General features: G+C 42.4%; 1 protein-coding gene across 3 annotated transcripts in view; it reads right to left on the bottom strand.

The window, feature by feature from the left end:
* Window positions 1–3,806: 3,806 nt before the first annotated feature.
* The window catches only part of PCDHAC2 (protocadherin alpha subfamily C, 2), a 78,621-nt gene continuing 64,304 nt past the window's right edge, over window positions 3,807–18,123 (bottom strand). For 2 of the 3 annotated variants that reach the window (XM_041487066.1, XM_041487047.1), the window contains exon 4: window positions 3,807–5,734. In XM_041487066.1, coding sequence (XP_041343000.1) covers window positions 5,424–5,734 — 311 coding nt within the window. In that variant the 3' untranslated portion in view covers window positions 3,807–5,423. The remainder of the gene's footprint in view (window positions 5,735–18,123) is intronic. The other variant, XM_041487057.1, reaches the window with a different exon arrangement.

The following is an 18,123-nucleotide window of genomic DNA, read 5'->3' as shown; positions in this document are numbered from 1 at the left end:
AGTAGGTGCCTAATGTCACCATATTAGAATCACTCTGAAAGATCAGATTTTCATGATACCTAAGCAGTATTATCACTGACAGTGGGTATTGGAGTTTTCTGTACCACAACATAACCATGCCCCAGGTTTTTATATAAACAATCATAGAATGGTTTGGGTTGGAAGGGACCTTAAATATGATCTAGTTCCACCCTTCTGTTATGGGCAGGGACACATTCCACTAGACCAGATTGCCATCCAGCCTGTGCCAGGGCCTCCCCACCCTCACAGGGAAAGATTTTTCTCTAACATATAATCTAAACTGACAATCTCTTAGTTTGAAGCCATTTCCCTTGTCCTGTCACTCCAGGCCCGTGTAAATTGTCTCTCTCCATCTTTCTTGCCAGCTCCCTTCAGATCCTGGAAGGCCAGAGCTAAGGTCCCCCCAAAGCTTTTCTTCTCCAGGTGAACATTCCCAGCTGTGCCAGCCTTTCCTGCCAGCAGAGCTGCTCCATCCCTCTGCCCATCCTGGAGCCTCCTCTGGCCTGGCTCCAGCAGCTGCAGCTCCTCCCTGTGCTGGGCCAGGGCTGGGGCAGCTCTGCAGGTGGGCTCTCACCTGAGCACAGGGGCAGGATCCCCTCCCTCGATGGCCACACCCAGGGATGAGCCCAGGACACGTTTGTTTTTCTCTGTAAATGCTTGGATGCACATCCCTCACCCTGCAAAGGCAGAGCAGTGACACTGGATCCTGCAGGGATCCCTCTGGGGATCCACAGAGAGGAGAATGAACCCAGGAGAGCAGAGAGCACAGCATCCCCACATCCAGAGCTAATGGAAAATTAATGTATATGCTATCGATATTGATTCCATAGCATGCTGGTTAAAGCTGCACAAGGTCAGTCCAATGTGATAAAGCATTTATTCTGTCAGAGCTGTGCTCTGCATCATCTGTCTGTTCAGTTCTGGTGCAGCCAAGCCAGCTGTGTGAGCCTAATTCCGACTCCAGCCACCACATGAAGCCCTTCCCATCCAGGATTTATTATTGCTGTGCTTGGAGCCCTCAGCTCTGCTTTCCAGAGCAGCTATTTGCTTCATGCAGATTCAGCTGTGTGTGACACCAAAACATTGTCAGCTGTTCACTCTTTTCTCCTTCAGAGACTTGTAAAGGAGCAAACCAAAGGACTTCAGGGTACACTCACTTACCAAAGCCAAACTTTTGATTCAAGTGATATTTCTGCATATTTACAGCAGCCTTAACAGAACACAGGGCTCTTGGAACTGTCTTAAAAAGGTGTTTGTGTAGTGGAACAGTCAGTAGTTTCTAAGCAATCATATAACAGCAAAACTGAGGACCCTGCTCTTCTTTAGGACTCAAATGAGGAAAATGGCTCAGCTCCTTCCCTAATATTTTTTTAATATCTTACACAATATCCACAAAACTGCTGCTGGGGAAGAATTGGATTTGGAAGGAAAACTCTACCTCGTTTATTTTACCCAGTTGTTGACACAAGCAGGTCTTGAATGAGTGAAGTAGAAGCAGAAATGAAAGAAGATGCTAAAAGCTACCAAAACTACCTGCAATTAATTTTATGACCGATCATCATATACGAAATTTGGGAAAGGCATTTTAGCCTTCCCTAATATTTTTTTAATATCTTACACAATATCCACAAAACTGCTGCTGGGGAAGAATTGGATTTGGAAGGAAAACTCTACCTGGTTTATTTTACCCAGTTGTTGACACAAGCAGGTCTTAAATGAGTGAAGCAGAAGCAGAAATGAAAGAAGATGATGAAAGCTATCGAAACTACCTGCAATTAATTTTATGACTGATCTTCATATACAAAATTTGGGAAAGGCTTTTTGAGTTCTGTGTTCTTCCCCTGGTGTGAGATGGTTGGAAAACTTTTAATCAGGTCCCCTCATGTGATGTGCAATGAACCATGGACTGAGCAGAAAGAAACTGCACAAGACCAAGTCTTAGAAGCCTAATGTAAAATGAGATTTTTTTTTAATGACAGGATGTAATTGATATACAACATAGCTCAGGTTTATTGTTATAAAAGCCCAGTAGTTTTCATCACTGATCTTCTATGCATAGAAACCAGACTTCCAAAGACAATATGCTCACAGAGATTATATATGGATTCTGAAAGACATAAATTGTTCAAGTGGTAAAAAGCCCCAAAACTGTAATTTCCTTGTTAGCAAACTCTGCAGTGTATTTTGTCATGCTCATTTCATTGTCAGCAGGAGGATTAAAGAAATTATTTTTTCTTAATTTGTGCTGTTATTGCCCACCTCTGGTTCTCAATTTCCATTGTTGTGTGGTGTTAAAAGAGTAACCCCAAAATTGTGGAGGAATGTGCAGGTTCTGCCCCCACCTACCCCTGGTTCTCCAACCATACTTCTTGCCAAGGGTTTCTCCTCCTGGATACCCAAAATCAAGGATGTCAGTGGTATAATTTGTATATTAGTTAGGAAATAGCCAAATTTCACTGTAGACATCTCAGCATTCCTGTTGTCGCAGATGGTCCAAATATAGAAAAATCTTTATAAAATCTGGTGAGGTGCATGATTCAGTCTTCTGAAAACACAGTGAGTGTGTGGGATGTATATCCTCCTAGAGCAACCCAGCAAGAGCTCCTCCTCTCCTCTGAGAGTTTTTTCTCTATCAGCTCTCCAGACTGGAATGATTATCATCATTGATAATCATGCTGGAATGATTATCTTCAGATTATGTTTTGTCTCCCAAGGCACTCAAGCATACAGTACCCCTGCAGTAAGCACCTGCAATAAAGGCAGCATTGGTAAATGTAATTTTGTATTTAAACCAGCAAATTTGAGACATGCTGCAGGTCTTCATTCATTTTTATAGATGCAAGCCTTGGAAAACCAGCTGTGTATGGCCACTGATGAAAAATGAATGAGTCAGACTGGCTTGCATAGGGGAAAATGCAAGCACTCAAAAGGAAAACCAATATTCAATTAAAATCTAAAAATAATCAAGTGTAGAAGATTCCTGTAAGAATTAAATCTTTGTACTGAATTTTTGCCAGAGGCATCGAGAGAGCTATTTTATGATGAATACATAACAACAGTATTCTTCTGTGTGTTTAAGCTACCACTGTAACTACAGTTGATGAACGTTTTGGGAGCTGTTGGATTAGTCACCGAATAAAAATAAACACCTAAATGTACTTGCATAGCACATTTGCATAAAAGAACAGTTCCCTCCCCAAAGCTTAAGTTTTTTTCCTCTTGTCTAGCCTTTAAAAGTGAATCAAAGATTCCCTTTCTTAAGTAGCACCTTTTTATTGCCAGTAAAACAAGACTGGTAACAAAAGAAAACTCTAAATAGACCACATGAGGCCATTGGTGGTTCATGCTTTGAGATACGAATTCTTTTATTAGCGCTTTGCTGTGATGTTTTAAGATTTGCTGCAGGTTCTTAAAAATGAATAGGAATTGTTCTATTCTGAACTGTCAGCAGTTTGGAAACTTAAAACATCCAGGACATATCTCAAGAAATCCAGTTGTTCTCTTTGATCCTAGATTAAAGGGCCTTTGGAAATTTCAGAGCTATGTAGTTTCTTACACAGTTCCAATTAACACGACACTTGAGCTTTATTCTGTGACTGTACAAGAACGTAGAAAACTCCTTGGAATTCCCTCATCAGCTATATTCTATTTAAAAATACATGTATTGGTTTTAAATCAACATCCTCAACCACATTCAACACTCCATTTATACCCTTAGGTTTAGTAATTCACAGAACTTCAGCTTCACAGATTCTTACCAATAAATCCCAAAATGCATGCATGGCTTGGTTTAAGAAAGATAGTTTACTTGTGTTTCATACACAAAAAAAACTGATAATCAACAGTGGCTTAAAAAATTAACACTACTCCACTTTTCCACAAGTGTACAAAAAAGAAATAATGAATTTACATTCAACGGTAAAGCTTAAAGTCCACTCTAATAATAGTTGCATTGACATTCACATACACAAGCACAGAATAAATATTTCAGGATTCTTATAAGAGCATACAGCATACATACAGTACTTGAATTTTACATAAGGAGTGTTAGTAGGATCAGAAGTTCATAATCTCATAGAAAAGTAAAACTAAAATCAGAAAAGGTCGTGTGGGAGGTAACACCAAGGTACTGCACAGAGCTAGCAGGTTAGTAAATCCATTTGTGTGAGGAGTTTGCATCTGCTTCTTCATATTAGGACAGTTTGTTTGCAAAGGTGTATTCAAAGTGCAGAATAATGCAAAAAAACAAAAAAAAAGAAGATATTCTTGTATTTATTAATACATGCAAGAGGCAGCCCCCAAGTCACCCGACAGAATAAAGCTGTTATTGGCAAGTGGCCGATATAATACAGATGTTTCAGGCAATTTTTCTAAAGCACTTTAATAGCAGCAATTGTAATTTATAATGGCTCTAGATTGACTTCTGTTTGGGTTAAAGGGCATCATATTTCTTTAACATTTACAGCTATATTTCTTTATAAATAAATATCTCAAATAACAAATAGCATAGTTAATGTTACTTTTTTCTCTCTTTTGCATAAGTGTTGTGGAAAAACTCTGACCTTTTCAGAGACATAATGTGCAAAATAATGTGGAAATAGGGACACACAGCATCACAGTTACATTCCTGGGATGTCAGCCCAGCCCTTGTTACTCTCTGAGGGCTAGCCTTACCAGGGTAATGCAGGGCTTTAAGGGAAAATTTTTCCAATGGCTTGCTTGGTAAAGAGATAGAATTTATGGTGTCTTAAAGAGCTGTAAATGTGAGGTTTCATTTGAAGCAGTGTGTACAATACGTCATGTATAGGAGTCAGTATTTCCACACAGTGACTTCTCAGGATTTGACAAGTCTGCTCATCTCCTTTCAGACATTTTCTCCCCAGCCTGAACATCTTTGAACATTTGTGTTCATTAGGTGTTTCCTCTGTTGCATATTTACCAGCTCTTCTTGCATTTTATAATCTGATCTCATATCACCTAGCTGACATCTGCACACAAATATTTCCAATCAGATAGAGGGTGCACAACATTAAAACTTTTAAACCTGTCCTGTAAGTGTCATCAAGACAGGAGCACAGGAACCACAGTGCAGAGTCCAACCTCTCACTGGCTGTACTGTGAAGATTCTCCTTTTCGGCGTAGGAGAAAGGAAACTTGTGTCTGCTTTTTAGATTCTGAAAACAAGCCAGAGTGGAGAAAAAGAGTTAACACCAGACTTAATAAAGCTTTTAAGACAAAACCTGTTAAGCAATTTAGACAGACACTGAATTTCCTGCTGATTTTCTCAAGTCTGTACATACAGGAAATTTGATAACAGTAGGAAGAAGTTGGGATTTGCTACATAGGAGAAATCTGCCATTATTACAAAAACTGGCTAAAAGGGTTTGTTCAGTATAACTCCCTCACTGGTCACTGTTCTCAGTGGTGCTGTTGCCCTTTTCTTTTTTCTCCTGAGTCTTGTTTCCCTTCTTCTTTTTCTTCTTTTTCTTGGTCTCTTCTTTCTTGCCAAAGGTAATGAAGTCACTTTTGTCAATTTGGCTGTTTGGTGGCTCCTGCCGGATGGAGATGATTGCAGGAGATCCTGGGATAATGAATTTGTCTGGCAACTCACCAGGACCACCTTGTTTGGAATTGCCCGGTCCGAATTTAAAGGTCCAGCTGTTGCTGTTCACACCAGCTCCCACTGGGGGGGACACCTCTCCTGCCTCAGGTTCTGAAAAAGTCAAAACAACAAGAAAAGCTTAAAGCATCTTTAAACACAGGCACTCAGTGAGCAGCAGCTTTCTGTCTGAAAGGCTTCAGCCCACAGCGACTCTCGCTTGCCTGGCTGCTCACAGGGGGTTGTCCAGTGGTTCTTGTCCAGTCTGCTCAGTGTTTGCATGCACTGACCCCCTCCTCGTGCTGTTGGGTGCACTAGGCTCTGGATCCCGTTTTGTTCTTTTGGATTTGAAGTGTTTGGAGTAAGAGATCACTGTGATGCAGCCCACTGTAGTGTTTTACAGCAGGAAACACAGGCACGTGCATTGCATGGCAAAAAGGTGTGTTTCAGGGTGCTGAGTCTTTTGGGACAGGGTTAGAAGAGTGGGCAGGGCAGGGGATGACAGCCTGGCATTATGCACATCCAGGTGGGTATTTTAGCAAACCATCCTGTGATGGATGTGTGCAGGAATCCTCATGCAGGGAAAGAAGGGAGAATGTCAAGAGGCTGGAACGGAGCCAGGCTCTGCTCGGTGGCGCTGAGCAGCAGGACAAGAGGGAACAGGAATGGATGCCCAGGAAGTTCCACCTGAACACAAGGAAGAACTTCTTTTCTGTGCAGTGACCGAGCACTGAACAGATTGCCCAGAGAGGTTTTGGGGTTCCCCTCACTGGAGATGTTCCAGAACCATCTGGATGCAATCCTGTGCCATGTGCTCTGTTTGAACAGGGAGGCTGGAGCAGATGAGCCGCTGTGGTCCCTTCCAAGCTGACCACTGTGTGACTCTGAGCTGGTGCATTCCGAGAGGAACCTGAGGCCAAGCAGCATGTGTGTTAGTGTGTAGGTATGGATGCAAAGTGGCTGAGCAGCAGACACAGCCCCAGAGCCAAACCAGGAGATGAACTGCCTGGGCAGAGCCACTGCAGGATTGCTTCCATCAGGGGGCACAGTCTGGTCTCAGAAATATTCATGGTCTTCACAGAATCACAGAATACCCTGATATTCTCTCTAGACCACAGTATTTTATAAAGGCAAATACAAAGTGAACTTCTATCCCTAGTTTTAGGCTTGCAGGATGAAGTAAGTTTTGTTTCCATTATTTTGATTAGATTGAGTTAATCAGATTGAAATGTTTGCGTATGTTGCTCTGACAAGGAGAAACTTCTAGCAAAATAAAATGCTACAGAATTAGGTTTTCCTGTGAGAGAAAGCCTTAAGACTTGGTTGTTTTCTTTCCTTTTATACTTTGAACATTTGTTGTAATTTACATAACTGCCAATTTTGAATAGGAACAGCATATCTATTTTAATGTATCATGGTAAGTGTTTTAACAACTGTGATCAGAGGAAAGCTCAATGTTTATGCACTGATGCTAAAGCCCTCAAAGCAGATGAAAACTTTCTTATCTACACCCTAAAAGTGCAGTAACAAAACATGGGACCCTTGTAACTCTCCTAGCCACACACAAATCCACAATACCACACAAACAATTCCAACACCACTGATCTGATCAAATCTCAGCATCATGTATCAGAGCTGTCCAGCTGAAGAGGCAAAGATGTTTGGGGTAAAGAAGGAGGTGGAACTGTGCTGGAAAACCATTTCAGAGGGATTCCATGTCCTTTGGAAGAGGAGATGAGGACACTGGATGGGTGAGAAGAAACAGAGAAGTTCAAGGTCTCCTACTAGTTAAAGAGGTCAGGAAGAGAAAACAAAGCAGACATTCTAGAGGGAGAGCCCCTTTAAGACTTCACCTCCAACCTAAGGCTACCCAATTAGAGAAAAGCCAAAAATGTTTTGCCAGCAAATACCTGGTACTGGCTGCTCTGTACCCCTGCAGCTGCAATGAAGAATGCTGTATTAAATTTAGCAGCTTTTGTATTTCTTAGTCTTTAATGATTCTTCAACTTCTGTTATGTTGTTTGTAAAATTTTCTATTTTATGAAATAAATGGTGTGTGGTGCATGCAGACATAAGGCTCTGCTTTTAGGTTCAAAAGCTGAAAAGACATATTTTTGCTGCCTGACAACCTTTCTCCTGCCTGGCAGCAAAACAAGGCTGGGAAACCAGATTCCTTTTTTAAACTTTTCTGTAGTGATGCAGCAGGTCCATGTTACAAAGCCCAAGAAATGTGTGTACAAAACACATCAGAACCATCTCTGAACCCACCAGTGTAAGAGGTCTGGCACATGAAATCTCTGGCATCTCTGAAGCTCCATGGCACATGGACATGACACAACTGCTTTTACAATGTGATATTTAATCAAGAACTAGAAGACACTGCACACTTGTTTTGCCCCTAAGATTGTATTTAATGATGAAGAAGCTGTGACTTTATGTTCTTTCCAGGAGCTGCCAACGTTGTTTTAGTGACTTTAACCTCTCGAGTCTCAAATAGCTTTTCTGAAGTTATTATTAATGTAAAAGTTCCTCTATTTTATCAGTGATAGCTTTTCTGTACATTTCCTACGGTCCTAAGTATCAGCTTCAGATTTTTTACACGTTTCCTGTAAGTAACAACAATGTCCTAGAAAGTCCTTTCATAATAAATGCATTAATAGGAACCAGCTTTCATTTCTGCTTAATAAATTATTTTGTTCAGGTACCTTTTATATCATTTTTGTTTCTCTGAGATGATAAATTACAAAGGTGGAAAATGTGTGTCTTGGCCTTTTTCCAAATTATTAATCAATTGTCTTTCTGCTGCAATACAAAAATGTGAGCTTTCCTATTGCACATAATAAATTAAGCCCTATTTGACAAATAAATCCTCTCTTTCTCCCAACAAGCCCACACAATATGCATTCCAAACACTGGCCCAGACCCAATGCTCTTTTTCTGTTCCTGGCAGGAAAAAGACAGCTGAAGGTGACCTCAAATCATGTTTGACCCACCCTTGCTCTAGCTGGGGAGAACCCTGTAGCACAGAAGAATAGAAAAAATCCTTTGAAGAGTATAGGGTGAGAACTCTGTGGGCTGCAGGGCCACCACAGCACAGCTGGACCCACAGTGCATGGCTGGGCCACTTTGGTGTGAGCACAGAAACATAAAATGATAGAATGGCCTGTGTTGGAAGGGACCCCAAGTTTCACCCAATTCCAACCCCCTGCCGTGGGCAGAGACATCTTGGCTTCAAATACTTCCAGGGATGGGGCAGCCACAGCTTCTCTGGGCAGCCAGTGCCAGGCCCCCACCACACTTATCTTATATTCTTTCTAATAACTGATCTAAACCTACTCTCTGTGGTTTGAAACTATTCCCCTTCCCTCGTCACTCCAAGCCCTTCTAAATAGTCTCTCTCCATCTTGTGCATTCCTGTCAGGTGCTGGGAGAGGCAGTTAGGTCACCCTGAAGTGTAGGAATGTGCCTCCTGTTGATGGAGTGACCAAATTATCCTCTGTCTCCTTAAAAAGGAAAAAAGCCCAGAAGTTTATCTCCTCAATTTGGTAAAAAGACACCTCATAAGACCTTTAAGACTTCACCTCAAACCTAAGGCTACTCAATTAGACAGAAGCCAACAATAAATAATTCACTAGAAAAATATGAGAACAAAGGAAATAATTGCTTTTGTGGAGTGTTTTAGCAAAAGCAAGAACCTCTTACCCCAGCTCAAGTTTTCTCTACAAGAATTTTGTTATTTTGCCCTTTATTAAAATTTTTCTGTTTCCAACACTACCTCAGAAGTCATCCTACTAATTTTATACCATTTGAAGTAGTTAGACTCTCTCAGGTATGATAGATCTTGTAAGATCTAGCTCAAAGAGAAAACCCATCACTGAAGCTTCTTTTCTCCAGGCTGAGCAATCCCAGTTCTCTCAGCCTTTCCTGGACAGATGCTCCAGTCCTTGGATCAACTTATTAGGCTGAACACAGGACATGGGACAATGACAGTGACTTGATGTTATCCATTTGACCACACAAATACAGTAATGTGCAAGAATCCAGGGTATACCTGAGGTAAAGAATCTCCTGTATGAAACCTCTTGCCAGACTAATGGGGTGCAGATCCACATCTGCACTACTGAACTCTAATTCAGAGCAGGAAAACGACCTTTTAATCTGGTTCTGACTTGGCAAGTCAACTCACCAGATGAAGCCAGTAGCATTTGTCACAAAAACATCTGACTTCATGCATCCAAACACACAAACCCATTCCACCTACCCTGGAAGCAGGATTCTGTCAGACTGTGGGGGTTTGCTTGCACCTATGTCTGGTTTCGTCCCAGCCCCTGAATATGGTTGTTGTCCATACAAACGAAGCATTTTAATACTCCTGAATACTCACTAAACCAAAGAAAACAAATTATCCTTACAGCTGTGTGGAGAGTTTGCATACAAAAAGACAGAGACACAGAGAATCTAATGAGTTAATAACCATCATTTCCTACAAGTGGGGCTTCTCCAGTCCTCAGGAAATGTCTCTTCTGCATGATTTATCTGAGAACATGTGTGTTTATCTGTATTGGCAGGCTGGAAGGTCACAGTTCAGCTGTACTGACTAAGTCGTATGTTTAGGCATTTCAGATCAAGGATAAATGTCATTTACTACCTAGTTTCCAAGGTTTCCTTAAACATCTCTTCTGTTTCTTATCAGCAGGGATTCAACAACAAAAGCTTTCTACTTATGTGTCATTATACATTTAATGGGATTAGTTGCACTTCTCTTGCATATTTTCTGCATCTTTAATTGAATGCTTCAAATTTGTTTATTAAACTTAGAGGAAAATCTAAATAAAACAAACCCCCTGGTTATATTTATAACACTTAATTTAAAACACTACACTTCTTTTCTTCCTACAGCTAGAGCAGGGGGTTGCCAGAATTCATACATAAAAGCCCAGAGTCCGGTAATTTCCTGGGGTAATTTTTGGGATTACTTTGGACCTTTTCTTTTACTCTCAAGGAATACTTCAGACTTCATGTTCAATGACCAAATAATTAAATTTTTAAATGCTTGCATGCAGCAGAACCCAAAATCTAGGCTGCACCTGCAGGTCCTGATGCTTCTTTGCCTGTGTGTCTGCAAGCTAAAATGGGAGATGAACTTTTTACCCCTTCCCTTTCCTACTCTCACTGAAATACAAATGTCTCAGTAGACTTTAAATGGAACCCAGTGCAGCAGAGACTCTGCAGTTGAGTAGGTCACATATTTAGCTGGCATGAAAGGACTTCTAGGCTGTCTTTCAAAATACTTCTTTTTCCATCCCGTGACTGCTGTCTGAAGTGCACAGGCAAACTTACACAGGAAAAAACCTCCATGTCCTCAAATTACCTATCTGAAAGCTGGAGGGAATAGAGTATGGTGCAGAGATAAAGCTTTTACTCTTCCAGAGGCATTTAATGGTCATGTATTGTAGCCCTCTGCCTCTCACAGAACTTGAAAAACATAAAAACCCTGGTCAGCAGGCACTGCTTCAACAAGCTCTAATTGCTCTGAAACTCCTGATTTCCTACACAGTGTCAGATATAGAGGGTCATGTCTGCCAGGGCCCCCACCACACTTATCTTATATTCTTTCTAATAACTGATCTAAACCTACTCTCTGTGGTTTGAAACTATTCCCCTTCCCTCGTCACTCCAAGCCCTTCTAAATAGTCTCTCTCCATCTTGTGCATTCCTGTCAGGTGCTGGGAGAGGCAGTTAGGTCACCCTGAAGTGTAGGAATGTGCCTCCTGTTGATGGAGTGACCAAATTATCCTCTGTCTCCTTAAAAAGGAAAAAAGCCCAGAAGTTTATCTCCTCAATTTGGTAAAAAGACACCCTTTTACAATGTGATATTTAATCAAGAACTAGAAGACACTGCACACTTGTTTTGCCCCTAAGATTGTATTTAATGATGAAGAAGCTGTGACTTTATGTTCTTTCCAGGAGCTGCCAACGTTGTTTTAGTGACTTTAACCTCTCGAGTCTCAAATAGCTTTTCTGAAGTTATTATTAATGTAAAAGTTCCTCTATTTTATCAGTGATAGCTTTTCTGTACATTTCCTACGGTCCTAAGTATCAGCTTCAGATTTTTTACACGTTTCCTGTAAGTAACAACAATGTCCTAGAAAGTCCTTTCATAATAAATGCATTAATAGGAACCAGCTTTCATTTCTGCTTAATAAATTATTTTGTTCAGGTACCTTTTATATCATTTTTGTTTCTCTGAGATGATAAATTACAAAGGTGGAAAATGTGTGTCTTGGCCTTTTTCCAAATTATTAATCAATTGTCTTTCTGCTGCAATACAAAAATGTGAGCTTTCCTATTGCACATAATAAATTAAGCCCTATTTGACAAATAAATCCTCTCTTTCTCCCAACAAGCCCACACAATATGCATTCCAAACACTGGCCCAGACCCAATGCTCTTTTTCTGTTCCTGGCAGGAAAAAGACAGCTGAAGGTGACCTCAAATCATGTTTGACCCACCCTTGCTCTAGCTGGGGAGAACCCTGTAGCACAGAAGAATAGAAAAAATCCTTTGAAGAGTATAGGGTGAGAACTCTGTGGGCTGCAGGGCCACCACAGCACAGCTGGACCCGCAGTGCATGGCTGGGCCACTTTGGTGTGAGCACAGAAACATAAAATGATAGAATGGCCTGTGTTGGAAGGGACCCCAAGTTTCACCCAATTCCAACCCCCTGCCGTGGGCAGAGACATCTTGGCTTCAAATACTTCCAGGGATGGGGCAGCCACAGCTTCTCTGGGCAGCCAGTGCCAGGCCCCCACCACACTTATCTTATATTCTTTCTAATAACTGATCTAAACCTACTCTCTGTGGTTTGAAACTATTCCCCTTCCCTCGTCACTCCAAGCCCTTCTAAATAGTCTCTCTCCATCTTGTGCATTCCTGTCAGGTGCTGGGAGAGGCAGTTAGGTCACCCTGAAGTGTAGGAATGTGCCTCCTGTTGATGGAGTGACCAAATTATCCTCTGTCTCCTTAAAAAGGAAAAAAGCCCAGAAGTTTATCTCCTCAATTTGGTAAAAAGACACCTCATAAGACCTTTAAGACTTCACCTCAAACCTAAGGCTACTCAATTAGACAGAAGCCAACAATAAATAATTCACTAGAAAAATATCAGTGTCAGATATAGAGGGTCATGTCTGCCAGGAGAAGCTGTGGCTGTCCTGGATCCCTGGCAGTGTCCAAGGCCAGGCTGGACAGGGCTTGGAGCAGCCTGGGACAGTGGAAGGTGTCCCTGCCCATGGGAAGGGGATGGGACTGGATGAGCTTTAAGATCCCTTCCAGACCAAACTATTTCAGGATTCTATGTGGATGTCACAGTGTCCAAAATTACAGAAAGGGAGCAAGCTGCAGGTGAGCTGTGCCCCCTCACTGATCCTCACCTGCATGCTCCAGCAGTCCTGCTCTCAGCACACAGGTTTTTCAGAGGTACCCCTGCTCTGTGCAGGAAGCCTGGACACCAACAAGGAACCAGGTCCCTAAAATTCATCCTGTAGTAACTGTAGGTACCTACATTTCTTTTTCTTAGAGAGTTAAACACCCCTAAATTCAGCCACCAGAAATGTAGGCATTCAATCTACCATGTCTAATTTAATTCATGCTACAGTCTGTAAACAGACAGGCACCCTCAGAAGGCAGTTCAAGTCCTCTGGTTTAAATGCTTGGTTTAAGAGGTATTGAATTGGAGACCTTATCACTCTCTTTGGAGCCTTTCTTGCTTTCTACAACTCCCTGACAGGAGGTTGTAGCCAGGTGGGGATCAGCCTCTTCTCTCTGGCAGCCAGTGTCAGGACAAGAGGATGGCCTCAAGGTCATGCATGGCCTCAAGCTGCACCAGGAGAGATTCAGGTTGGACATTAGGAATAATTTCTTCACAGAAAGGGTTGTCAACCATTGGGAAGAGCTGCTCAGAGAGGTGGTGGAGTTACCATTCCAGGTGGTGCCCAAGAAATGACTGGGTATGGCACTCAGTGTCCAGTCTGGTTGACAAGGTGGTGATCAGTCAAAGGTTGGACATGATGATCTTGGAGGTGTTTTCCAACCTAAATGATTCTGTTAAAAAAAAAATCCTTTTTTTTTGTTGTTTTTTTTTGTTCCTCTCCTCTCCCTGCTGGAGACAGCTAACTTTTGGGTAGCTAGTGAAAAAGGAGCTGAATTCTACCCTCAGGAGCCAGGTAAGCAGCACCATGGCCCAGCAGGTGTTGTACTAATGACCATGCCAGAGCATTTCAGAAAAAAGAAGAAGTTTGAAACTAATCTCTTTAATGGTGGCAGCCAGAAAAAAATTCCTGTGCAACTGTTTGCAACTTCCCTGGCCCTAATCTTTTCATGGGATTTTCACCTAGGTAGGCATTGGCATCTTCTGTCCAAAAAATGCCTCAGAGAGCACAGCCATGTTCTTAAGGTTGCCCCATTTCCACCCCTTCAAAGGCCACATTTTAGATATGCCAGCAATGCCAGCAGCACAGCTCAGAAGCTCTGGTGCAGAACTCTGCAGTACAGGTCTGTCACTGAGATTTAAGGTGCTGTCTTTTCAGATGTGGAATTTGCAAATTCACTCAATGGAATGGCTGGCTTTCACCAGCCTGTAAAACCATCCGAGCTGAGAGGTAATGCTGAGCGATGGGTACAAACAGTCTGAAATTGAGATGTCTCATACATTTGGGGCAAAATGTCTGCTCACAGAACATATCATCACTCAGCCCAGGAATCAATATCCCATTAGGTCTGGGCTATCCCATCAGGCCTGCAGTTTCTATCTCACTGACATTTTTCTCGCTTTTGGGGAGGCCACATGGTTTTCCCCTGACCCTGCATAGCCCCAGAGCTCCAATCTGCTGTTTACTGAGAACAGGTGGTGCTCACTTCCCATAATGCGAGCTGCCCATATATCCTGAGTGTCACCAACATCCTCCCCACCTCCTATGCCTCTGCTGCTTTCTTAAGGAACCTTTGTCAGAAGAGGGCTAACTCATGTTAGAACAGATGTGCCCCTGCTCAAGGGGAAGAAGGGAAAGCATTTCTGTGCAGCTCTGTCTCCCTGCAGAGACATCTCTGACTGTCTGACATGCTCAGCCAAGACAGCAGCTTGTTTTCACTCTGTTCCACCCCTCCCCACTTTGTCCCTGTCTTTAAAAATTTGGTAGCTCATGGAATCAGAAAATACAAAAGCTTTCAATCAAAAGATCTATTAATATTAAAGGAAATATTTTTAAATGTTCCTTTTCTAGACAGCAGAACATGAGGGCTGAAGCCACTGTAAGACACAGAACACCCCATCATTAATCACAGCCCCTTCTGTCCGCAGGTCAAAGTAGCAAAACACATTAATTAAATGAATTTGTTTAAAACTGAGATCAGGCAATAAGCAGGAAGCAAATTGCAGGGAAAGCTCGTCATTAACCTGATTTCTCTCTTCCCTGCCTCCTCTGCTGATGCTGTACTGACTGCAGCTTCTGCCTCTGGCAGGCTTAATGAATATTCACCATGATAAAGAGTCTGAAACAGCACATCCAATGCACTGAAAAACCCTCTCTGTGTCATGTGGAGGATCTCTACGGACATTCTGGCTTCAGTGATCATCCCTAAGCCTTTTTGGGATTAAAAAGCCCATTTAATCTTTCTCTTTTTTTTCTGAAAAACAAAACAAACCAAAAACTCAAGCTCACAAAAAAAAAAAAAAAAAAGAAAGTGAATAAAAATCCATCATCAGCATGATAAAATGACAGAAATAGACCTGAAAGACAGAAATCCTATTCAATCAGAACAAAACGGAACCAGTTTAACTAACACTTTGCCAGATTATCCCAAACATCACTAATGACTTTGTCAAATTGGAGAATTAAACAAAAACCCAAATAATTCTCACTGTCTGCCCTCCCATCTCTTCGACCTGTTCTGTATTAATGAATCTGGAGGAATGAACAAAATGGAAACTTCACCAGGAGCCTGTAGCTTTAATCCAGTGCTTGGGTTTAAAGTCAGTATCATTAATCAGGGTAATTATAGCACAAATGTTGTGGGAGATTTGTAACCCCCCGCTGCTCCAATATCCGGGAAGCAGGGGGTGGGCAGGAGGTCACTTCCAGCTCACTCTCAGGTTACTGTCCATGCTGACACTGACAATTAATTTAAATTGAGATTATTTACCTCATTATAAAAACCAATCTTACATGGCTGTGTATTAAAGGAATTGTCTCAGCTATCAAATAGCTCTGCCAGCATATTCTGAGATATGTGAAAGCATAATTTGATTTGCTGGCTACCACAGCCTGCTGTGGCCAGAGCACAGCCCAGGGTAAATTGCTTCCTGCAGCTGCTGAAGGAGCAAACAGAGCATGGGGTCTGCAGCTCCTCTCACTCTTCTTTGGCTAAAAACCACTTTTCTTCCCATAAAAATATCGACTTTTTCAGGTAATATCCTTCCACTGCTGCACTTGTGCCCAGTCCTGCTCCCACAGGTAGAATTTTACCCCTCTCCTCCCCAAACTGAGGGTTAATCTGCTGCATCTCTGAGATGCACACATCTGGATGCTCCTTATCATCTTTTGAGCTCTAATCCAATGTTGGGGACCCGGGGGGATGCAGCACTGAATGTTTGTCTTGCTTGAAGAGGGGATTAGAGAGACATTACTCTTGCAGTATAAGAGAAAATGTTTTTGGGGGGTATTTCCCTATGTCTGCAGGCTCACAGTGTCTGTTTTTAAGAGTTCATAGCTCAAAAAAAAAACCCCAACAACCTCCCCCCAAAAAAATCCAAACCCAAACCAACCAAAAAAAAACCCACCAAATTATTTTCATCTTATAAATGTGTTTTTAACACAGTGTGGGCAGTTACAGCACCAGCCAATCTGCCCTTGTTTTAATGCACACAGTAAGGTAAAGAGCAGTGAATAGTGCAGGAAAATTGAAACTGGAGCTGGGGGTACAGCTCTGCCCTTCAGTACCTGGGAAGGGTGTGGGCAGTGGCTGAGGACAATGTGCCCCTGAAGATCTGTGGTGGATTGGTCTCAGTACCACAAAGGAAAGGCTTTTCTTTGCTTTCATGTCAAACCAGGTGCTATGCAGCCTAAATGTCCTAATTAAATATCCTCAAATGCCCTAAACTGAAAGACTGGAGCAGCAAGCAGCTACCCAGACCTCTGCTAAAGGCTGATTTTAGGAGTGCTTGGCAACACATCCCAAAAAGGTGGACTTTGAGTCAAAAATTTAAACATTTTTGATCTTTGTGGCTCACATCTTTTGTATGTGACCAGGAGTGGGGGTGGCTCTCTAACCATTTTCAGGAGGCTGCTGCTGTGGGTGGGGTTTGCCTCTGTTATATAAGGACATGAAATATTGTAAAGAGAGCAGAAGTCACTGCAGAAAACAAAGCCCTGAATGTCAGGAGTACAGAACATGTCTGTGCACTGCTTAATCTACATCATGGGAAGCCAATTCTGGTTACTGTCTTCCGTCAAATTTAAACAAAAAAAAAATTTATTCTAACATACAAGCCCTTTTATGTGAGAGACAACAGGCTCACCGAGCATCACAAATCCTGCTGTGAAGGTGAAAAGGAGGAAGCATTTCCTGGCTGCTGCTGGAGCCTGTAACAGTGCCCTGCAGGCAGCCAGCCCCCTCCTCCCCTCGCTCTCCGAGCTGCTGAACTGAAGCCAAAGCACAGACGAGCATCCTTTGAAGGCATCTCCTGCCACTGGAGGCCACTCTGCCTCTATGGGGGGATACAGAATCCACCTGGGCTCCTGTCCACAGCCACCTTCTGCCCCAGTCCCTGTCTCAAAGCCTGGCTGTGACTGATCCCCAAAGAAGGAAAATTTTCCTAAAGGGAAAGCTGGATTAAATGTTTGAGTATTGGATTTCTATTTACAAGGGCATCGAGTGGCAGGACAAGGGGAATGGCTTCAAACTGACAGAGAATAGGTTTAGACTAGATATTAGATAAAAATCCTTTACTGTGAAGGTGAGGGGGCCCTGGCACAGGGTGCCCAGAGAAGCTGTGGCTGCCCTTGGGTCCCTGGAGTGTCCAGGGGTGGATGGAGCTCTGAACAGCCTGGGATTGGGGAAGGTGTTCCTCCCCATGGCAGGGGGGTGGAAATAAGATCTTTAAGGTCCTTTCCAACCCAGGCCATTCCATGATTTGGTGATTCTATGTTTTCCTGGACAGGCTTAGATTGGTTTTGTTTGCGTCCACCTTGAAGAGTGAACACTGCTAAGAGAATTTACTTCAATTCAGTCCCTCCCTCCTGCTTCCCCTCAACAAAACTTTATCAATTACCAACCTCTACTGGTCTGAAAACCTTCCACAGGTACCCTTACCTGAGCACAGCCCACATTACTGCAGATGCACAAACACCAAAGAGTCCAGCACAGCTCCCAAAACCAAGTGGGGTGGGCAGGAGAGAATTCCCTCCATTTAACTGAGCACAATTAATAGAAAGACAGTCACTATGGAA

This window comes from Pyrgilauda ruficollis, unplaced genomic scaffold (assembly GCF_017590135.1).
Source record: "Pyrgilauda ruficollis isolate IOZ18807 unplaced genomic scaffold, ASM1759013v1 scaffold12, whole genome shotgun sequence".
Taxonomy (NCBI): domain Eukaryota; kingdom Metazoa; phylum Chordata; class Aves; order Passeriformes; family Passeridae; genus Pyrgilauda; species Pyrgilauda ruficollis.
This window is presented reverse-complemented; position numbering and strand designations above follow the sequence as displayed.